Raw genomic sequence first — 24,480 nt, forward strand, 5'->3', positions numbered from 1 at the left:
CACCTTTGGGATGACCTGGAACGCTGACGGTGGAGCACAATTCTCTCTGGAGCACAAGTAGAACATCTACCCAGAAGATAACATCAAATTTGGACTGAATATGAAATAGGATGTTCAACAAGCACATACAAAATCCTATGCTCAACTTTTCTCCATATAGTGTATGTGATGGTGGGGTGTAGATACTTTTTGTCCAAAAAGTCATTCTAAATACATGTTATGGTCATGTGATGCACAGCTTCATAGTTATGATAAATGGCAACACTTTTTCTCCAAATAATATTGTAGTGCATAAAAAAAAAAGGACCTATACAGTACTTTTAAAGTGATCTAGAAGGAGGAACTGGGCGTTTTTTTAATGTTTAGAAGGAAAAATCCAGGCTGAGATTATTATAGAAACCCTCATTCATATTCACATCCATACTCATAATCAGCAACTTCTCATCAGACACCATTTTGATTAACAATGTTTTTTGTCTCCATTCATCTGATCATGAGAAGAGACGAGTACATGCTTTAGGCGATCTATTGTTAATATCAGCGTCCTGATGATGTAATATAAACCCCACTTCCTGTACATTTCTTGTCACACACTGATGAAAGTGTATCCTGCGTTGCACAATACAATTACGCAATCCAGCATATTGCATACAACTATATATTGTGTGTGTGTGTGTGTGTGTGTGTGTGTGTGTGTCCAAAAAAGCAATTCTAGGTCCAGACGAAGAGTCCGAAAGCTTGGCCTAACTTCTCAGACACTTTGGATGTTTATTTCAGAAAGACACTGTGTTTTCAAGGGCGTGAGTGTGAATTCAATTCACAGTCTATTGTCCTTGATGGTCCTGTCTGGGTGAACAGTCATCGTTCTCAAAGCTGAGGGACTATCAGCTCTTTGTAAAAGGTGATTAGGTGACATCACAGGTTGACAGGAAGCAGACGCACATCCTGTCAAAATACAAAACGGTGTGTGTGTGTGTGTGTGTGTGTGTGTGTGTGTGTGTGTGTGTGTGTGTGTGTGTTGGGGGGGAGATAAACTAGTATTTTCGTAGTCTGGTCATTGATAAGTAGCTGATGGGTTAAAAGTGGAGATTATTAAATGAAGCCATTATGGCGCTTTAAAGGGTTTATTACATTTTGAAAGAAACCTGCAACCCCCTGGTAAAGCCCTGTTCCAAATGAACTATTTTTCGACATATAATAACTTCTGAAATGGCGTATTATCTAATGAATAGGCAATTGTTTTGTTTACTTAAAATACCCAGAGATATAATGGAATTATAAATGATATATAAAGCAGGTGGGACAGATCCATTGAATACCTCTGTGTCCTGCATGCAGTGTTTTACATACAGGTTATAATGTGCCATTGGAAAGTTTTTAGTCCTGACAAATTAATCTTTCATGCCTTTTTTTTCCTTTGTGACATCAATCCTATGCCTATATAAGGAGATCCGGATAGGGCAATGTGGTGTAGAAAGTGTGTTTAACCCGCCTGAGTGCCGGGACAGGACGGGGACACTGTCGGATCACTGCAGGCGTGGTCACGTGTGTTTACTGTAAACACGACGTGCAAACTTCTGACTCGGAAGTACGAGCTGTCAAAGAGGTGTCTTCACTGGACGTGCCATAAAACCGAACGGGGTATTTACGACGGGTTCTCGTGAGCCTGTCAACACGTATAACACGAGCACGCACACACACGCACGCACGCACGCGCGCGCGCGCATACAGGAGTCCCAGGGGAAGCTGAGCGTCGGTCTGCGCGGCGCTGCGTCTGGATTGGCGAACGCGTTTGTTATTACTGGTGACGTGTTTTTTCTCCGCGGCTCTCGCCCCTCCTCGTCCTCCTCCTCCTACCCAGAACCACCCCCCCAACATTCCCCGGGTCTGTTCCCGAGCCACGCTCTCGTCTTCTTCGAAGTCGCAGTGTTTCAGTCGGTTGTCATGGCGGAGGGACGTGGCGATCTACCGCCGCTTCAGCCGCCGCTTCAGCGCGCGTCGCCGCCGGCCAGCAAGCGGCCGTGCTTGCGTCCCGCTCCGCGAGGTCCAGGTCCGGGGCCCGGGCCGGGGCTTTCGAGCGGGCGCCCTCGCTGCCCGGAATCGTTGCTGGACTGCGCGGCTAAGGCCGTAGCGGAGAAGTGGGCCTTCGAGCGGGTGGAGGAGCGCTTCGAGAGGATCCCTGAGCCCGTTCAGCGCCGCATCGTCTTCTGGTCCTTCCCGAGGAACGAGCGGGAGATATGCATGTACTCGTCGTTTCAGTGCCGCGCCGCGGCCGAGGAGTCCACGTCTAACGGGGCGAGCTCCGCCTCGTCGGCCGGACCAGCCGGAGGTCCCGGAACCGTGTCCGCCCCGGCGGGTAACGCGAGTTCCGCGGGCACTGGCGCCAGTGCCGGAGCTGACGGACTCCCTTTCCGGCGCGGGATCCGCCTTTTGGAAATGGGCTGCGTGGAAAACGTCCTGCAAGTCGGTAAGTGCGCGTCGCGCTGCCTCCACACGGGCCCCTTTTGTTTACCGAATTCTCGGAAATGGGTCAAAAAAAAAAAGGGGCGCTCCTGTTTCCGAACTTTCTGGAGACTGACTGTACAGTCCAAATGGAACCAGATTCCTTTTTTTTCTAAGTATTTTGAAAAGTACAACAAAAACCCACGCTCCAAAATCAGTACCAATAAAACGCTGTAGACGAGACCGTGAAAATAAAAAGGTAAGTCGGATTTGCAGGCTTATGGCTCGAGTTTCATTTGCGGCTGATGAAAGGCAGGCTTTTAAAGATTAAAGGGCCGCTGTGTGTCCCAGTCTCTGTGTGTCCCTGTCTCTGTGTGTCCCAGTGTGTCCCTGTCCCAGTGTGTCCCTGTCCCGGTGTGTCCCATCAGACTTACTCTGATATATTTAATGTATCATGGTTTTACACAATTAAGAAAAAAAAAACCTTTATGATGCAATTTGTGCAATTTGAAAAGCCGACATTCGAGCTCTCACACTCAATTCTCTTCTTTTTCTAAAGAAAGGGAGAAAATACACAACAAACCCCTATTGTATGATGTGTCTCAGTGCTCCGAGGGTCCACGCAGCTCGAGTGGTGTGTTTTTCTGCTTCTCAGTTTCCACTCGCTCTTCGAGGGAATGATCATATTCCTGGTTGCGTTTTCATTTTGACTTGTGCACCAGGATGTTTCGGATCTCTGACTCGAATAAAAGTGCGCTTCGAAATCTCATTGTTTATTAGCTGCTTGTTCAGGACAAAGGAGCAGGATGTGTTTCAACGCCAGCACTGAAATCAAATGCTTTTTCTGTTGCTTTCTACAAAAAAAAACCAAAAAAAAAAAACACACGAGATGTTTGTGAGAAATAGAGGGTTTGTTTTAGTTTTAAAGAAAATTCGGTTTAGACCAGCCTACACAATGAGCACTCCTCCCCCCATGATAGGACCCCGAGCTTCTCCCATCAATCAGCGCAGTAAGAAAGCCTCTCCTATAATGTGCTTTATTTCAGACAAAGAGAAACCACAACAGATCCGTTCCTCTAACGTGTGTGTGTTTGTGTGTATATATACGTGTGTGTGTGTGTAAGTTGTTGGATGCATTCATGATTGCGCCTTTGTTGTCTGTTTATGTGTTTTATTTTCTCCTTTCTCGCTCACGTAGACGAGCCGTCAGGACGGCCGAGGAGACACAGGCTTAGTCATGCACTGAGAGCGTTTCAGTAAATAGATCGGTAGCAGAGCAGAAACCCACGTGAACACGGAGTTAAAACTATGCAGAATACGTGGCCTGGTGCACATGTCGGTAGAAGTCATGCATATCTTCTGCATACTTGTGCAGATATGAAGAGTGTCGGTGACATTGTTGCTCATTAGTTGGTGATCAGAGCAGAGGAATCATCAAAGCAAGCAGGTGTTGGTATTGATATTGTTATTGGTCAATTCTTTTTTAAATATTGTTAGTATTTTTTATACCAAACTCTTTGTTCCTTGACAGATGCAATGCCCTGAAAATGACTTTATCACACATCTTGTATTTATTATGTACATCATGTATTTTTCTGTACCGCTCAGCTCTTAAACGTCTCCCTGAAGATATAAACTCTAAATGGTGACATTTCGATTGGATACCCCTCAGCGTGTAGTTCAGACTCGGGGTTATTCGTAGGCCGCGCTTTCCCCCGAACACTGCCCACCTTTGTGAGTCCTCAGGCTTTAGTGTGTGTTTTCATTTCTTGAAATAGCACTTCTAGGATTCCCCAAATCCCCATTACACTGAGGTGTTAGGAGGCCCGTGAAAGCATACATATACCTGATTGAATAAAGAAGCCATGACGGGTTTACTCTTACAAAGCTCTGCTGTGTTTCTGCGTACGTGGAAATGCGATAACTCGACTGCAACGCGATACCGCAGGCGCTTATTTAGCCGCCTCGAAAGGCCTCGTTCACGTCCGCGTCGCACCTCGTAGGGAGGAACGTGAGTTCTCAGGAGGAAACTTTGCGAGCAAACGTGGAAGGTTCTGGTTGGTCACTCCAGCAAACACCACGCCGTTGACTTAACGTGGATGCGCAATTATGTTCGGATCGAAATCAACTGCGTGCAACTTCCTGGAAAGACGATTTAGTGGTTTGAAAATGGAAGTCGTTATTTACTTTACTGGTACGACCAATGCAAGGTAGCAATCCAGCAGCAATCTCTTCAGCATCCTGCCATTTGAACTTGTGACCTTCTCGGGTTATTACTGTTTGATATTACAATGTTATGAACCGCAATAAATCTGCAGTACACGGAGTCACGTGAAAACGGCTGTAAGCGCTAATATATACGGAAAAATACACTCGAGATTCCATTGCGTTTTTTTTTTTTGCGTATGGAAATAAAAGAGCAGCAAAACCAGCAGTCAGATACTTCAGTGAGTGTGATCACGGTTTGGGGGGTGGCGAACTTGCGTTTTTTTTATCCGTCCAAACACAGGTGTCGTTCGTGGCCATGTTGTATCTAAAACACGTGACACACTAGCTAGCTATATATGGACACAGCATTATTATATAGAAAACCCTGAAGCCGACTGAAGTCTCTTAAACTCATTTGATTTTTTTTTCTCACTGATCGTTTAAAATTCGAAAACCATTTCAAAGCCGTCTGGGTTTTATTGGTTTATTAAAAGCTCGTGTTGCGGCACAGCATTTGAATATCGCACACGTCGTGGAATTGTCCGCCGCTGCCTTGCTTGGTCTTATGATGGCGTGTGAAGGCGGGGGCACATGTGAAATCCCCCCTCCCCACTTTTTTCAGCAGTAGATGAGACACACTGAGTGCCAGAAAACTTAATACTTGTTGCTTTTCTCAGGCCTTATTTTTCCGGTCCTCCCCTCTTTGAACCTGGCAGTCACAAAGGAACCACAAAAGAAGTGCAGAAAGTCGCTCTGATGTTTAACGCCTACACAAGGCCCGGGGTTTCACACTAGAGCCTGTGCAAGGAAGCGAGCTTTGCTCACAGATGTGTTAGAGTACTCACGAGTGTGTTAGGCAACTCCTATGTTACTAGCGTATTCTAGCGTTAGTGCATGGCTCTCTAATAAACGTGCTCGGCAACTCGCGACCGTGCTGCTGCACTAACGAGGCGTGCGTCTCAGGTGATGCAAGGGGACTCGCCGATATCTCATAGGTGTGCTAGGAGTCTTGTGAGGTCCCCGGGAATATTTTTGGCACCTCACAAGCCTGCTATGAGACTTGACAGGATCTACAGGTGTACAGGAGTCTTCTTGCATGTCCCAGGTTTCTTGCGATGATCTAAATCAAAGTGCACGCTCGAAGGCTTTTTGGGTTTCCGTAGCTGAAGCGAGGACCCTCGAAGCACCGCCGCGTCGGCGTCTTTATCAGAATAATTCATTCCAGAGTGTGTTTGCGTAAGACCCCCTCCCCCACGCCTGGCTCTTCCGCTAGAAGAGCTTCCATCTTTGAGTCAGGCCTGAGGATTATTATGGGTCATGCTTTGTTACCCAGCTGTAGAATCTCCTCTTGGTTTCGAATAAGGGAGGAGGTATTTGGTGTGTGTTTGTGTGTGGGACGGGGGTTGTTAAGAGCACAAAGCTGTGACGGGGCGTTTTTATGGAACCTCCTACAGAGGCAAAAGTTGCACCAGGATCCCAGAGGGACGAATCTTCGTTTGCTTCCCCCTGAGTTTAGTCTTTTTTAGCATCTTCAACTTCAGAGCTGCAATCCCGCCCTCGAGCTTTCTGCTCAATCCTGCGATTTTTGACAGGCCTTTTTAGTCTTAGTGGTTTCTCTGGGAATGCACAAAACCACAGTGGTTTGGGTGTGTGTTTGCGAATTCAGCTAGTCCTCTTTTATTTTTTTCTTGGTTTATTAGACACACAAACACACAGTTTTTCTTTTTTAAATGCACTGCACTGCAGAATCACGAGCAGCGGTCGACCGTGACCGATTCACAAAACAACTTCATTGTAAGCGATGGTTTGATTAAGTATAGTTTTTCCCCGTCCTTCCCTCCGGATGAACCGCGGCTATTTTTGTGCTTTTTTTTTTCGGGGGCAGTCTGAAAAGAAAACACTTCCATATGAGCGAAAGGCAGCAGCTACCGAGGCGTCTGCTCTCGCGACAACGCTGTGACGTCTCCTGCCCTCCGTCTCCTTCCAGCGTCAGCATCATCTCGGTCTTTGTAATCGGGACGTGTCTCGTTTAGGCCCACGCGAGTTCAACAAGGGAGTGCTAATTCTGCTCTCGTCTTTCAGCGCCCCGCTCGCGACAATGTTTAATCAAGGTAATTAATTCCATGCCTGCGAGTCTCAAAGAAAATCAGTTAAACAAATCGTCTTTTTTGCACTTATTAAGAGTCGCTGTTGAAGGACACGGTCATTAAGCACCTTTTTCTTCTTCCAAGTCTTTATCAAAGGAGGGAAATTAATTCGAAAGTAGCGAGGGAGGCAGGTACCTCATCAGCACAATGTCAGAGACTCCCGGAGCGAAAGAGGGAAGACTTCAGAGGAATTTTCCTACTAAAAAGGTGAATTTGAGAGGGAAAGCTACGAGCTGAAACTCAATTATACAACATTTTCAGAATGCGCATGCTATTGATACGCTCGACTGTTTAATTCATCAGCGCTACACCATTACTCGGGACCACGCTGTCCCAGACCGACCATTTTTCCGCATTATTCCGTTCACTGGCTTTGGCCGACTGATCATTTTTAAACAGTTGCTCAAAGAAATCTTATGATCGCTACAAAAACGCTGACACTGCAGACTCCATAAACATCTAGTTATAGAAACACGATCAATCATTGGACCAATCACAATTGAGAATTGACCAGTGGCATCTTCGTCTCTTCTGCTGTCTTTATCTCCAGCTCTCCATAGTGCCGGAGTGTCTGTGACTTCTTTCCTCCCCTCACTGATTAGATATAGTGGTAACGCCCTACCAGGGGGCAAAGTTCCTGTCCCTGCTCCTCGTCTGCCTGGTGCCACTTGCTTTCTTTTCTGAGGACCTGCTCTGTTGACGACACAAACAGTCACATGATTGTCCTTCAGCCTCAATGGTCCAAACAATGTTTCCTAGTAGCAGTTTTTCGCTAAGATTATATTTATATAACAATCATTTCTGAACCATTTGATCACCTCGAACGCGTCCAACTTGAGGAACCTCAGACCGACGTCTTCACTTCATTGGGTTCGTCAGACACTTTGTATTTATGCAAAGCGCAAAACTTTGTATGAATATCTCCCAAATAGGAACTATTCATGTCATGTGGACTGAATAGTACAATAGATGATTATAAACAGAGGTCAGATCTCAGTTACAGTCACCTCATGGAGAAGGTTTTGCTTTTTTGTGTTTATTTAGAAAGCATGCTTACTTCATACACGCTTATCAGTTGCAACTGCTGGATGAATACAGTCGAATTCGGGGAAAACATAAAAAAAAGGTTTTTAAATATATAAAAAAAATGTCCCTCTTTCAAATTCTCTTCCCCCCAAAAGCCTTCAATCCACCAGACCTCTGACTTCGCTTCCAAACCTGCTAATTTACGCTTACATCCATGTTTGTGTATGTTTATGTAACGTAATGGTTGGTTTGCGCTCGTCGTAAGCGCTGTATAAATAAATAAAATGTTTTATTACACTTCCCTCAGTTCGGTGGTTACGTGTGGGTGGGGTGCGTCCACCGAGGTTGTTGGTTCAAACCCCGGGACTGGAAAAGGATTTACGGTTGGACCCTCGAGCTACACCCTTAACCTGAAACTCCTTTTTCTTCTTGGATAAACACAAAAAAGAAAATGAGCACCAGAGCAATTCATCGAAACTAGAATGAGACAAGGGGAGGGGAAATGGGAACCAAATTGGGGTGTGTGTGTGTGTGTGTGCGCTTATAACCACGGATAATGCACGAGGCGCATTCAAGCAGGTCGAGAACAGAGACCGGAGCTGCACTTTGGCTTGAGAGGAAAAGGAGGAGAAAAAGCCCTCCATCTGGGGCTGTAAGACTAAACTGGGGAGTGCAGGAAACTCACGCCGCCCTCCCCCACGGCAGCCCCTTTCATCCAGCTGAGATTTGCGGCAAGGGTTTTTTTTTCCATCTCTTTTCTTCCTTCTGTGGCCAGTTCACATGGAAACTTAATTTTCTCAGTCTGGACGAGGGAGGAAGGATAATGTGTGCTGGAGATGGGGTCAAATATCCTGCCAGAAGGCAAAAGAAGGGGAAAAAAAGAGCCCCAGTCAATGGCAGTTAGTGCTGTGCAAACCTCTATGCAAATGCCACACGGCTGCTTTAGCCGTGCATTAGAACGTGGGCTGTGTTTAATGTGTGCTCGGGACGGCCATGCAAAGCACCTGAGCTTTCAGGATTGGGTTACATGCTACATCTCATAGTGCGTTTGATTAACCAGTTTTTGTAGGTTCTAACGCAAAAGTGTAACACACAGATGGCGAAGAGCTTCTCTTTCATGAATATTTAAAAACGCGGGATCCAAGTGGCTCACTAACTGGCATGTAAAGACGATTGGTTAAGCATTAGGGGGATGTGTGATTTTAATTAAACCTCCATTAATTAATTCAGCGGTGCACTCGTGGACAATCTTTTCAATATCCAGTAACAAACACTGACGTTTTTTCATTGCACTTCAGATCCCTTACTTACGGTGCAGAACCTTTCCTTCTTTACGTGACAAAATGGTGTCTTTTGTTTAGGATGAGGCCCGGTGCTTTTTAAAAAAAAAAAGAAGGAGAATGAGGCCAAACCAGTCCCTCATCACGGCTCTGTGAAGCTACCTGCTGACGTTGACGTGCGAAAACCAGTCAGGGCTTTAAAACATAAACACGCACCTCCACCCTGAGGTAAACGCACATTAGCGGCTTCGCCTCGGAGGCACCTCGGGGGCCCCTTTTTCTGCGAAGGAGGGCCACGGAGGCGGCTAGGAGATATGTATGTGTGTGTGTGTGTGTGTGTGTAGCCACGCTGGCTCGCTCCGTCATATGCACGGAGCATGGTTGCTAGCACATCAGGACAGATCCCCGGAGCCTGAACGCTCAAAATCTCGATAATTAAGTGTTAATATGGCGCAGTCTGAAGAGATGTTGGAAACGAGTGTGTGTTTTGGCACCGAGAAACGGCGGCGAGGTTTACGAATGTAACAAGTGCGTGCAAAAAGTGAACATTCAAATCAGTGTGTAAATAAGTAAAAAAAAAACGTGTTATGCTTTCGTTGGTTACACAAAGGAAGAAGATACATTCGTTTATTAATTTATTACAAGTTTATAATAATAATAATAATAATAATAATCAGGAATGTGACTGAAAGCTAAACGTGCCTCATTTATTCACAGACTTATCATGACTTATTTCAGACATCGCTTGAGTCATTGTGTTGTTGTTTTTTTAGACCTTTGAATTGACTAGCTGTGTTTTGTGTGCATCTGCGTGTGTGTGTGTGTGTGTGTGTGTGTGTGACGTGGAAGGTTTAGTTTTTTTTTGTAACCGCACAAACAGTAGTTTTCCTGCTTCATCACCTCTGCACACACACACACACACACACGTGCACACACACACACACACACACAGTTACACTGCACGTTTGGTGTACCGCTCTGTCAAATTGAGCTGTTCAACAGGAAAAAACACAATTTCAGAAGATAACTCAAGTGGGAACCCAAGACAATATGCAGCATCAGAAATGAGCTGTGCAGATATTTTGATGATTGTAGGTGAAACCGATAATCATTATGTGTGTTTTGTAAGTGTTGTTGCCGCAGACGGCTTCTTCTCCCATTACGCCAGATTAGGTTTAACGTGTTTTCATCACGGGCTTCGTGTCTGTCGGCGCTGGCGTATGAGAGGAGTTAAAAAACGACACGAGTCCTAAATAATGAAAAGGCTATTCATGAGCCGGCTGGGCGTTCGTACCCTGGTTTTTGCTACGAGGTTAGACATCACCCCCGCCCTCCTCCATATTGTATGAAATATTGATAAAACTGAGGATGGTGTGAGTCTGGCTGGCAGTGTGGCTGGTACAATATAAATATCAATAGCCCTTTCTTTCTGTGTCCTGGCTTTCTTTGTGCCTTTCAGTTTCAGCCCTATCTGCCAGCAGTGCTCACACTGATATGGCCCATTAGACACTCGCGACCCAGGGACAGACGACTGCGGGAAAACGGGTGGAGAGAGAAAAGAACGATGGAGGGAGGGTGAAAGGGTGAGCAAAAGAAAAAAGAAAAAATCAAACTGACACATGAAAGGTGGAGTAAATAACTCGAAAGTGAAGAGGGAGAGCGTGGATGTAGGGAAAGACAGAAAGAGACACCTCATTAGTCTTTGAGGCCTCCTTGACTTTGGGGCTGGGGGGGGGGGGCAGTCAACACGTCAGGGCAGCAGACACACAGAGAGGGGGCTCCTCTTGTTCTCCTGTTCTTCTGTCCTCTATCCACCCTCACACTCTATCCACACCTCCCCCCAGCTCTCCAGCTTGATTAATATAGGCAGCAGCCATGGGGCTATACGTCTGGACAAACACACACACACACACACAATCCCAAACATTCCTGCTCTCCCTGCCTGGGACTTCCATACAATCCTTCCCCACCCCTCCTTCCCCAAATCGACCGGCACACAGAGCGGAAATGCAATTCATCACGTCGCATCAGCGACAGCCGGCAATCCCTCAGAATGGGACCCCCGCTCTCTTCCGAAAAGCTGTAATAGGGTTAGTCGGCTGCGTTGCACGGAAGCTGCAAGAATCTATCGACTCGCCTTGTGCTTCGTGTCTTCATCCATACTGAACCAACACGCCATCCGTTCCTTCGTCATGAGTTCCTCTGGTACGTCTGCGTAGCATAGGTCATCTCCCTTTACCAACACACTTGTATACGCCGGGGGGTGGGGGGTGTCGGGTGACGCTGTGCGCAATCGGGGTTGTGTTCCTGGTCATGGTGTAATAGGATCAGCACATAGGGGGCAGCTATTGTACAAACGTAGGAAAGACAGTGTGCAAAAAAAACACAACGATAGAGGACAGAGTTCCCAGCATGGGAGCTTAGAAATAAAAGGTTTCTTCAAGACGTCTTCGGATCGTTCGGGTTCTTTCTTCCTAATGGTGTGCTATGTGGAACCTTGTCAAGGTTTATTTATTTATTTATTTTTGAAGGACACTTCAGGATGTTGTTTGTAATCTTGGGATCGTTAAAATGAGAACTGTGAGAGTCATTGTGTCTGACTGATCTTTTTTATTACAACCTCACTTTCAGATAGAATCCGTCTGGATTTATCTTCATATCTGCACCTTGTACAGTGTTACTGCACTTCCATAATACATTTACTGTATATTTATATATTTATATTCCATTGATTTCTATACGTTTCTGTTTGCACTTGTGCTAAGATGCTAACTGCATTTTATCAGGCCTGTATTTGTACTCTGCACAATGACAGTAGAGTTGAATCTAATCTAATCTAATACATGGCATGACTGATTTAGAGGAAGCGTATGAAGGCCGAGTTGGGAATAGGATCGTCTGACTGCTAAAAAAGTTTAGTAGAATGTGAAAAAAATTGTTTTTCTGTTTTGTCCACTACGTTTTTAAATTCTAATCAATGTCTAATTTCTCTTCAGAACTATTCACCAATAAGCACATTTTATATGCTGCAGCGTCAAAGCATCGAAAGTGCGTTGGCTTATCTTAAAGATAAAAACGAGCCCGATATGGTGGTGTTAAGGCATGGCCCAATTAAACATTATCTGATCCACTTCCTTCAGAAAGTCTCACCAGGCCTTGGAGGGTTTTTTTTCTCTTCTATGTGAACAAATGTTTTTTAGTTTAAAAAGACAAGATATATTCAGAGGCTGGGGAAAAAAGCTTCATAAGTGTGCAGTTGAGGCGAGAAACACAAAATTCACATCAAGCCATTAACGCTTGTTGTACAGCTTAAGCACCAGTCCTCGTGTTTCCATCGCCTTTTGAAGACTTAATTTACGCAAGCGTACGCCACGACACTGACTGCGCAAATCGTTGCGGTGGCCGCAGCTTAACATTCGCTTCTTGACAAAAGCTTATTACCATTCTAAAGATATTACGCAGTAATGGATGTGTTCGGAGCCGACTGACCTGCGCCTGCTGCACAATTTGTTTTCATCAGCCTGTAAATGGTGGATCATTGTGGCTGTGACGGGAAAGCACAAAGGCTTCCTAATGAAAGCCAGCATCCACGGCCATGTCTCATCAGTGTGCGTGCGTTCTGCAGTCTGGAAACAGGTGTGCCCTTGCTTCCAAGGTTTCGGTTTCAAGAGTGATTTAAAGGAATATTCATGACCGCTATCTTTCATCGTAGGCTTTTTCTTATGATAGGAGAGTGAGCAGAGGAGGGGGAAAAAAACAGGGGGCGGGGGGCTGGAAAATCAGCGAGTGATTGAACAGGCCTTTCTGGGATAATTCGATTTGATTGGAACCTCGCTCTCTCGTTACTATTCCGCGGCCAACATAGAAAACCGGCCTGCACCATTTGAGCCATTTGCTATTAAACGTTGTCTAACTTGCCTTTTTCCCTTCATCTTTACACCTCAGCTGCGGCATCCCAAAGTCGAACGGTCCCAAATTCCATACATGTAGCCGATTCGTCATATTCCTAATAGTCATTTGCTAGGGGCCATCAAGAGGTCAGTAGCAGCTACGAGTCATGGTTTCAGAAGTCCCTAAGCACTATTACAAACAGAATCCTCTCAGCCATTGTGTTGAATCGTATTTTTACCCAGTGGGTGTTTGCTGCATGTGGTTTCCATGAAGAGCGACGCCTGCACAGGAAGTCGGCCTCATAATTCTTTTTCTTACAGCAACAAGCGCTTCCTTTGCGGTCTCCACTCGGCTCTTTACCTGTGTGACTGCATTTCTGATGATTCAGTTGCTTTTTATTTCGCGCTGCGATCGCAGGTTGAGAAATCGTACAAAGTTGTTCTTCTGAATGATTTCCACGCTAACAGCAGCAACGCCATATAGATAATATACAAGGTGAGTGTGGTGAGCAGCACCTGGCTTAGCTATTCAATCATTATTCAGGATGACTAACCTGTCATGAACACTAGGCTCTATTGTATGAGCTGAGCTAGTTTCAGGATGGCATGTAAATTGAGGAGGCCGGAGCTTAACAGATTATTACAAATGCACTGCGCTGGGAACTCCCCAACCAGCACTCGCTAAACCATGTCATCAGGGTCCTTCAGTTGTCATGGCCATGCCTCAGACCAAGCAGGTCTCTGTGCAAACCTGGACACCTTCAAACCTTCTCACACATTGCATAAGGACAGCAATAAGACAGTGATTTACTTCCTGTCATGTTCTTACAGAATTGCTAAAGGAGGAGTCTGAAAAGTCTGAAGGATGAAATCGAAACAAAAAAGAAATATGCCAAGTGCGGATCTTATTTCAGTTTTTCTTGTCTAAAGCACAAGCTCTTCTTTGCACAGCATAATTGTGGGTGTGTGTGTGTGTTTGTGTGTGTTTTGCCTGGGTTTTCCCCCTCCTTTCCCTCGGGTGCTCCTGTCTCATAGAGTTCATCCCAATTCAAACATGGTGCATGTGTCATAAACACACACCCCAGCTTTGAAGCCAGAAGAACAGCACAATAGATGACTGGCCCTCCATTCGCCTCCGCCGACAACCTAGAAGCCCCTTTGTGCTCCGCGAAGCTTTATGCTCATGTTCAAAGCTTTGCTCTTCACTCCACTTAGGAAGGATTGTGTTCCAGTGTGTTGGCTGAATGCAGACTCGGTTTAGAGATAATTATCTTCGGTGTTCTTTTGCGACGTGTCCTGCTTAACAGTACGGAATTGTTTTGCCAATATTGACGAGGTCCCAGGAAATATGGGGGGCATTTTGGACATGCTGGGCGTTTCTGCAACTCACGATAGTTCTTTTTAGATTACCTGAGAGACGCGCACCTGTAACCCTCACCCCCGGGTTTTGAAAAATGTTATTTCTCTTGCACACTCAGGAAAGTCTCAATCCTCTTGAATCTATTAGCACCTCTTTCCCAAACCTCTGCATTATTAATGAGGTCTCTCCCAATTAAGATGAATGAGCCTGCTCTTTAGGGTATTTGTTCAGGTTAGATCTCTGATTAGCATATCTGATAGATCTGCCCTCTCATGCTGATTAAACCCTTTCCTTGTCCTGGGGCGACTTAAATAGGGGCTTGTAAACGAGGAACATCCGTGTGTGTAGCAGACACGGCGCGAACTGCAGAATATCCAAGATGTCGCATCTAATTTTCACGTTTCCTGTTTAGATGATCGGGTTGAGAATGCAGTGTAATGTTTATGATAAGGTCAAATTAAGAGGGAAAAACCCTCGATGGAAACCCTGAGTAAAAATCTGCTGCCTCGAGCGGGCATTCAAGGACAAGCGAACAGCGCCCAAACCAAGATTGATGCCCACGTCCCGCAGAAACAGAGCTCAATGCTGCGCCTATAACTCAAACCCTGTCCACATAATCAGAGAACAGATCGAGACTAATGGTCCGTGTGGTGCAACTGAGCCTCGCTACTGATGGATGTACTTTACGGCACTTAGCACAGTGAAGACTAACGGTTAAAGAAAATAAACTTCGAATGCAAATGGATTGTGGGTTATGTTCTCAGGCAAAAGTTAATCCCTGATATATTCTAAAGACAACAGCAATTCCTCACTGCCGGTACGAATCTCTAGATGTTCAATTCTTAAAATGTGTCTGGGAACTTTATGCTCTTAATCCGGGGTTAGCAAACCTACTGCAGCTCAGCCTTTTCAGGGCAAAGCAAGGAAGTGCTACTGAGAGCCTCGCCGCTCAACCGCTCTCAGGATGTCGAGAGTTAGAGATAGACAAAATACTCTGCAGAATAACTGCAGGGTTCTGTGAGGGCAACATCATTTTTCTTTTCTACAATGGGGATCAGAAACAGAAAATACCATGGGCCAGAGTGACTATGAGTATTATTGTGGAGATTTTAACATGATTATAAATGTATTTATTATTTGGTTCTGCACTGAGCGTAAATTTGCAGGACATATATCACCTGTTATATATTACTATCATAATGACTTTTCTTACTTATGCATGTGGCTGGTGGGTGAATCTAACAAATAATTAGGTTACGTTAATAACTAGAGGTCGACCGAGAGTGGATTTTACTGATACCGATAGTTAGGTTGGATCGTACTCGACGATAAACGAAAAATAAACTGATATATAGTATAAAACAGTACTGAATCATAAAATTGTGCTAAATAAAAGAAATATGAATGTATTAATGAATTAATCAATGTATAAATAAATGTTATATAGCAGTGTAAAATCAAACAGCATGTGGCATCGGTGATTGACCTCTAGAGGCCGCTCTCGCAATGACAGCGGACCGGAAGCCGGAAAAACTATCGGTATGGGTAGTTTCAGCAAATCACTCAGTGCTTCGACCTCTGTTAATAATAAGATATGATATGAGTAATATATATATATATATATATATATATATATATTTTTATTTATAATTACATTTTTAAAATACATCTCTGCCTTTGTTTATAGACCCGTTCCGAATGGGGGGGCTGTAGTTTAGGGACCCCTGATTTACAGAGTTTCCGATTTGGGATCAGCCTTTATCTCATTCGATAGGATGGTCTGCCTCTTTTGTCCTGATCAACTTGTTAGAGGAAAAAAAAAAGGCAAGTGTTTTATTTAGGAATGGTTTTTTTGGACACCCTTGGTGTTTGACTGACAAAGTTGGTGTTGGTGGAAAAAATAGCTCAGTGTGTGTTAGGATGCAACAATGGCATCCTGCTAGGATTCATCCAGTGGGGATTATATTAGGCAGAGGTTTGTTTTATTCTTCTTTTTTAAAAAAAATACTCGCTCTACTCTTTCCTTCGGTCTTATCTGCTGCTTTCTTTCTTTTTCGCTCCCATCTTTCTTTGCGACGTGCTGCGTCCGCTTCCTGTGTAGATGTTATTTGATGTCCGTGCTCACTGTGTCCCCTGGAGAGACTCGCTCACACCTCCAACTCCTCCCGTAATTGAATTGCCGTCACCTTCAGAGAGACATCAGACTTGTGTATTCTCTCTCTCTCTCTCTCTCTCTCTCTCTCTCTCTCTCTCTCTCTCCTATAGTAAATCCTGGAGTTTGGCTTGGTTCCCAGTCTTCTCCATTGATGTCTTCCTCCCTCCTCCTTCCCCCTTGCGTGCACACGCGCACACACTTCGACTCGAAGTCCAAACACTCCTCTTTTTGTTGCCTTGGTGAGGGAGGCGGCGAGCCTGTGGAATTCGAGTCATGCATTCCGCTGGACTGCTTTATGCACATACACAGTTACATACACAGGCTTCCTGCTGTCTCCTCAGTGCCATGGCAGTGGTGCGTGGGTCATTATGTTTGGCACGTGGCCCTTTGTAGGGGGCATCCCGGGACCCTGTCTCAACATGTAATGCTGTGATAAAAAATCCCGTAACCATTTTTCTCTCGCTTACAAATAAACATCACAAAAGAACCAATCTCTGCGTTCCATTTCAGCCTTCGTTCCCGTCGTGGTTTACGGCATTTTCATCCGCAGATTTTTTCCTTGGCGTGGAAATGTTCATGCTTGGAATGGAAACAAGCCACTAAAAGTGCATCTGTTTTTTATGAGCACATTCAAGCATTTAGTTTTACCTGCCGATTTCCTCTGTAGCCACATGAACCAAATCGACCTACAGAATAGTAACGCTGGAGGGTGTTAGCATGAAATGAAGCAATGTAGCTTAGCTTTTTATTTGCTTTTCAAAGTAAATGCTTGTTAGATACTTTATTCATTTCTCAATTAAAAATCTATCTAGCATTAGTTTGATTATGCTTTCATGTTGCTTCAGTTTATGACTGTACGGTGTTTTCATTGCATTTGACTGCCATGGGAAAATATTTATTTAATTAAAGCTTCTAAGTAGAAAAATTCATATCTTATCTGAAAGAAAACGATATTCCAAGACATTTAATGTACTTTGAATTAGGGATGCTCAGTATTGTGGTGCTCCTGGAATGATTCTCCTGTTTAAGCTCTCGGTTGTAGTCACAAAGCACAGAGTTACAAACATTGTGTGTGTGTGTGTGTGTGTGTGTGTGTGTGTGTGTGTGTGTGTGTGTGTGTGTGTGTGGCTAATGTGTGCTGTGTCCATACACTCCCATACTTCACGGTAACAGGAAACCCTGTGGCACAACCCTTCGGAGCACTTCAGCTAAGGGTGTGTAGAATTCCATCCTCCCTCATGGCACACGGGCTAATGGGCCGGCCCGGACTGTGTGAAAGTGTGTGTGTGTTTGTTGCTGCTGGACTGCCCAATGTTTGCCTTAAGGTCTGCCAGGCCCTGCTGAGTCCTCTAATCCCAGGCAGGGAAAAGCATGCATACACAACACACACACACCGTATACCACACACACTCCACTTTCCCCTGGCAGAGGATATCAGTGAGGGGCGTCAGGTTTCTCCTTCACGACTCAGTGAAAGAGCAGAGCTAAAAGTTCTTCTCTGCCTCGTCTTACAGGTTTTTTTCACGCCTTTTCCACTTTCTTGCTGCAGCACAGCCGTTGCAGGAGAGGCCAGCTGGCAATGCTCGGGCTTTTGTTTTCCTGCGTTTCTATTTGGCGCCAGGGACACCAACGACCTTGATGTGGAGAGTGAAATTTGTTGAGCTGACTACTTTGGTGTTATCTGGTGTATCCGGCACCAGCTGTTTTGGTGCATTCTTGCAATGTCACTCTTTATATTTCCCGTCCAAAAGCAGTGCCACTTCTGAAGCACGGTTTTTTTTTTCACAAGGTAAATCAGTCACAGAGGACCTAGAAATGTCGTTATTTATAGGAAAAAAAAATCTTTCCAATACCTTTTATTTCCTTTACTTAAACAGTGTGTGTCGACCATTTCCACCTCCACAGTCGAGCGTTTTCATATGTGCATAAGTTTAATTAGCATAAGAACAGATGGCCGAAAACCTCACAAGTGACTGTCCAATATTATTCCCCTTGGAGGTAATGGGGTCATCCTGTTCAAAGGTTCTTACAGGTTCATCAGCCACCTTCCACTCTGTCTCTTCTTTGCTTGTCCTTCACAGCTGGCTTTGAGTCGAGAGCGTGAATATTCATGCCGCCGTCCCTGCTTACTAAAAGCAGCGCTTTTGACTTTCAGATGGCCTTTTCCTTTTGACACTCGATGGAGAAGGAGCTGTACTTGGTAATCAAGCTGCCATTGTAAGGCAGGCCATCGCCGTCCAAAAGCTCCTCGAAACTCAGAGGCCGAAGGCTGCTTTTAAACCTTGTGGATGAGTGTCCAGGCACTTAAAGCAGCTGCAGCCTCGTAAAAGCTTAAATGAGGTGTAATTGTGCATTGTAGGAGCTTTGAAGGAAATGCAAGGTTGTCGGACTGCATTGTGTGCTTTCACAGTCGCCACACTGTAACCTTTTGTCTATCGCTATAAACGCACGTCTTTGATTCGGGTTTAAAGATCCATTCCTGGTTCGGCGTTCTGGTGTTTTTTAGTGGTTTCTGGAGTTTGTTGAACTCTGATTGGTCAGGGATGATGAATCATACTATTCACAGGAGGGCCAGTCTTAAAGACGTGACCTTGTGGGTCCCTCTCGGCTTGCCGTAGAGAAGAGCTGTTATTGGTGAGCCACTCTTTGGAGCGCTCCAGGGCCGTTTGAATGAATAGCTGCTTGGCAAAAGGCCTGTCTTTGTGAGCCAGTAAAGGCGCATTGTGTAGCATTGTTTACAGAGCATTTCCCATTCTTCACTATGCATGCACATGTGTGTGTGTGTGTGTGTGTGTGTGTGTGTGTGTGTGTGTGTGTGTGTGTGTGTGTGTGTGTGAATGCATGACTCAAAGAAGCCTTAGCTGCAATAAGGTGTTTCTTTTAAAACCTTCCTTGGCTTTAGTTTTAGGATGGGGCCCCAACAGATTATCGGTCAGAACTTCCTGATATACCCTTTGGTCTTAATATTTTCCTGCAGCACCCCACTATGGTTGCACACATGGCTGGCAAAAATGGAAAAGGTCAGTAAGCTGTGACAATGAAACCCCTTAATGAATAGATTTCCTTCTCCAGTGCGCCGGCGCGGAGATGACATCAGCTATTATGGCCGACGCACAGCGGACCATCTGCACACGTGCATTCGGGTGTTGCAAAGCAGCTTTGTCTTGCTCTGCTGACTTTATTAGATGAGAAAGGCATGCCAATTATGGGGGGGGTGTCTTCGGCCAAATTTAGGGTTTTATTAAAACTGTGCGAGGTTGGGGCCAGTGTGGTGGTGATGCATTTTTGATAATGTGTCTGCAAGGGAGGGACTGTTAAAAAAAAAAAAAAAGGGACACATATGTTTCATAATCAGAGAGTCTGAGTCTTTGTTCTACTTTTGCTTGCATTGGTTGGAATGTGACAAGAAATGGCCTAGGGGAGAAACCAATTATGAGAAACTGCTTTCAGAGCATGTGATGATTCCAGTCGAACAAGGAGCTCTTTGTGAACATGTATCCAGCTCGGTACTCATCTCCTCGCACCATTAACTTTGCCCATAACGCCTCTGAGGTAGAACCTTTTGTCAACAAAAAAGCTGCAGTCATCAAAATGAATCTAGGCTTTCCCTAGATGATGGGCTTCACACTAGCACTAGGCATGGGGCTGTTATCAAATTTTCATCCTGTAGCATGTGACTGATTTGTTACTGTTTACAATATTATTGAGATTGTATTTGATTTCTGGTGCCAGTGATTTTCACAATGTTTCTTTAGATAACATTTAGAATTTGATCGTTTTCCCGAAAACTTGCATAGGGAACATTTAAATTCCAAGGTTTTCTTTTTAGGGGGTAAAATGAAATATTTATGTTGTAACTACTTTTGCTAGCTTGTTATTTAAACTTTAATGCAGATTTGTTTCTTTATACTAGTACAGCCCAACCTTTGTAGAACGTTCTAATAAACACTTTTAGGCTGATCTAAAAATCTGAAAGCACGACCTCTAGGTAATCGTGTGCTGTTGTCCAAATGGCACTTACTTAAGCAGCCTTGATCTTGAAGGACAAGACTGAAGATTTGCAAGCTGTTGCAAGTAAAATCTTAGCTTTTCAGGATTCTGTGACTGTTTGTCTTTTGTCTTATCCTATCTGGCTCCAGTGTCTTTGCCATCCTCTTGTCCTCTTCTTCAGGCCCCTGCTTTCAAGCTGGCGCCTGCTCACTGCTGTTGGCCCTTTTTGCGTTCGACAATAGCGAGCCAGATCCCAGCCCAAGGCCTAGACGGCCCCGCGGAGACAAAAAACAGGAGGGTGGGAACCCGAAAGAACAGCGGGACTGGGGCAAATAAAGCAGGTCAGGGACAGATTAAGGGAGCATGGAGGACAACGCAGGGGTTGGATGGCACTGCGGTAGGAGGGAGAGAGAAGGGAGGGTGGCCACAAACAATAGAGAAGCTTGAAAAGTTTGGAACAGAAAGGAGGAGGGTGAGAGTTGGTAATTAGAGATGAGGCCATCAGCTGACTGTGGAAGCAAAGCACACCTTCAGGGTCTCAACATGTGCATGCTCGCTTTGTGTCTTTGCTTTCCCAACACCCCCCCTCTTTTCCCAACCAAATCTTTTTTTGTTGTCCTGCTCCATATGTTTAGCTTTGGTTGATGAGCATTTAATGCTCAGAGGAGCTGATCAACAATGCTGTTGTCATTACTGCAGCTTACGAATGCTAGCAGCCAAGACGGTCCACTTCCCTCATGGCCCTTTGACGAGTTCGGCATCACACGTGTGCTCAGACGTGGGGGGGTTGGAGACAATAGTTAACTTTCAGAAAGTCGTTAGCAAATGTTTGGACAAGCCCTGGGCACATATTGACTTTTTCTAACCTTGTAGATGTAAAGTTAAAGTACACAACATTGTACAGGCTTCTAGGTGTTTCCAAGCTGGTGTTTATGCTCTGGTGCCTGTTTTACAGCTGTGGCAGGCTGAAGTCCAAAGTGCTTGGGAGAAACAGTTAAAAGATGGAATGTAGTGGGAGTGGACCAGCTCAAATGCAGTCGTATTAGTTAGCATAGTGAAGGAGAAAGAGACAAGCTTGCTAAGAAGGTGCAAAGCATTGCTAAGGGACTTGCTAGATACCATACTTGATGTAAGCTTTTTTTGTGTTGTACCATTTATTTTACAAGACCTTTGTAAATGGAAAATATCCTATGAACCCGTTGGCTATGCAGAATGAGTAAACCTCTGAAGCTTGCTCCAAAGGACCATTGTGTCTTCCCACTGCTGCTTGTCATTTGCTGGTGAGCAGATGGTTTGTACATGATCACATATTAATACCAGCTCTGTTGAGGGGAAAAAATGAGCAGCAAAAGGCCAGCATGTCATAAAGATAAGGAGGCCATGCTGGACAGAGCCATCATTCCAGACCTATGATGCACACCCAGTGATAGCTGCGGTCATTTATGGACCGAATGAACAAAAGTAAACACAAGCGGTGACCTTTAGGCCATGCCAGATTCTTTTTGCAGAAATTAGACACCCTGTGGCTGGAAAGTTGGTGGTGGTCTGTTCCCGCTGGTGCAGATTGGATCACCGGCACACTTCCTGTATTTGTTTAACCCATTCCATTTATATGCCAAGTATGAAGTCCTGGAAGTGTTTGGAACATCATTTAACCGTGTCTGTGCAAAAAGGAAGTAGATCTCAAGGTGTCACAGAGCAGGAACTTAATTAGCCACACTCTGCGCCAAGCATCCTACTTCCTATTTCAAACAGCCAGGGTTAGCACACCGTGCAAAAGGTCTGGATGCATATTCAGCGTGCTCTTTGAGTGCCGACATAAAGACAAGAAGACCTTGAGACAGAAATACAATGAAAGGATATCCTCCCTCCTTTTTTTTCCACGGTTTGCTGCGTGGTTTCGGTTCAAGAGCATCTGCTTTTATCTGCAGTGGGACATCCGGTCCTTCTTACGGCCTGCGCGATACATCTCCCCTTACCGCCTGTCCATATTCACCCCCCACCCTCGTCTCCTTTCCTTACTCTCAAGCCCTCGTCAGGTTAATTAGCAACTGGATAATAAAAGCTTTTCAGCCAGGGCTGGTTGTGCACTAGTGCTAGAAGCCAGGTTTATTTTGGGACGCCGTCATTTGCCATGTAATTACATCTTTCGGCTCACCCTCAGTCGTGGCGCACGTGTAGTCTTAGATGCCGGCGGCTGAACGCGAGGCCGCTTCAGGCCCACGGATCAGAAATCAATTGCGAGTGATGATGACAAAAAAGGCGAGAGGCCTGACGTACGGGAGCCGTCGTGAACAAATCAGCCTTTTATCCGAGTGGCCATTGGGGCCCGGCCGTGGCTTCAATGACTGGCTTTGTGTGTATACACGTCTGTTGTTTGAAGATAGATAGGTGAAGGTGGGGGGCGTTTGTGGTGTTAACCATATTGCTGCTGGGGCAGATGGGAGGTGGAGTGGAGGCAAAGGGAAGGCTCTAGTGGGGAAGAGGAGAGGCCTCTGAGTGCTTCCTGTTAAGTCTTTGTGACTTTAAGGAGGCGGGACCATGTCGCCATTGGCTGAACTGTTTGTGCGTGGGCGTCTTTGAAGGCCGGCAGATGGTGCCAAGGGAGTGTGTATCTCCTTTCTTGTCTTCTCTTCCTGTTTCCCAATGGGCACTGCTGCCTGCAGTGGTATCAGCCCCCACAATCCCCCAACAAACAGATGGCCAATAGAGCAACCTGCTATAGGGGACTCTGTTAGCACTGAGCACTAAGCTATTGAACTGGTGCCAATAGCTTAATTATGAATGGTAGAAATGCACACAACGGGGCTGATTGGACGTGTGCACGTCGTCTGAGCGTCTGCTCGGCTATATGATGCAGAGAGTAGCTTGGTCTCCAATAGGTTTGTTGGATAATAATTGTGGCTTGGAGAGAATTAGCTTGTGGCTGGATTACATAGTTGTCCTGCAGCTTAGCGCTGCAGCGTGGCATGGTGATTAGATCCAGGCTGTGGGTGGGAAGGGGAGGAGGGACTCGCCTGATGACTGTTTTGTCTTCATTCCTATAACATTTGTATTTTGTATGCAACAAAGTGCATCTGATTCGGTTTAGCTTTCCCTGAATGGACTGTGTTTACTAAGTATCGGCGTCATCCCGTTTCGAATCAGCCTTGTGTATCTTAAACAAGCCAGTCAAGTAGGCTGAATGCCTGCCCATGAGCTGGGGTGTGTGTGTGTGTGTGTGTGTGTGTGTGTGTGTGTGTGTGTGTGTGTGTGTGTAGCACAGAGAGAGAGCACAATGACCCACATTAACTGGAGCAGTGTCATTATTCCTCCAGGCTGACACTGCATGGCTTATTGTGATCGACACTGGTGCTCCATCTGCTTACGACATCTTCTCATCTCTCGCTCTATCTCTATCTCTCTCTTTTTCTCTCTCTTCTTTGTCTGCCCGAGGCCTCCTCTCAGCCAGGTACCGATTGATCAAAAAGACCTGGTATAGGAGGCAGCCCATACACACACACACACACACTCTGCCTCGGAGGTCAGCATGAAAAGAGCAGCCATGGAGAGGATGGTAGTGAAGCATGTATTGCTTATCAAAACAACAAAGGCTTGTAATGAAAGGAGTATAAAAGACCTTTAACGTCGATCTTCATCAGTTTTCCTCAGTCTCCACCCCTCTCACATCACATGAGCAAGTGAGAAAAGATTAATTTACAAATCGATCAGCATAACATTATGACTAACTGCCTAATATTGTGTTGGTCCCCTTTTGCTGATAAAACAGTCATCAATCATTAGCAGAATGAACTTCTTCAGCAGTTCGAGCTACAGGAGCTCGTCTGTTGGATCGGACCACACGGACCAGCCTTCGCTCCTCACGTGCATCAGTGAGCCTCGGCCGCACGTGACCCTGTCGCCGGTTCACCACTGTTCCTTCCTTGGAGCACTTTTAATAGATTCTGACCACTGCAGACCAGAACAGAAGAGCTGCAGTTTT

The 24,480-nt window shown here is 45.3% G+C and overlaps 1 protein-coding gene across 1 annotated transcript in view; it reads left to right on the top strand.

Moving 5' to 3' along the window:
• Positions 1-294: 294 nt before the first annotated feature.
• The window catches only part of zswim5 (zinc finger, SWIM-type containing 5), a 39,648-nt gene continuing 15,462 nt past the window's right edge, over positions 295-24,480 (top strand). Inside the window, exon 1 of the mRNA XM_046876348.1 lies at positions 295-2,467. Coding sequence (XP_046732304.1) covers positions 1,945-2,467 — 523 coding nt within the window. The 5' untranslated portion in view covers positions 295-1,944. The remainder of the gene's footprint in view (positions 2,468-24,480) is intronic.

The sequence above is a fragment of the Silurus meridionalis genome, chromosome 20 (assembly GCF_014805685.1).
Source record: "Silurus meridionalis isolate SWU-2019-XX chromosome 20, ASM1480568v1, whole genome shotgun sequence".
Lineage (NCBI taxonomy): Eukaryota > Metazoa > Chordata > Actinopteri > Siluriformes > Siluridae > Silurus > Silurus meridionalis.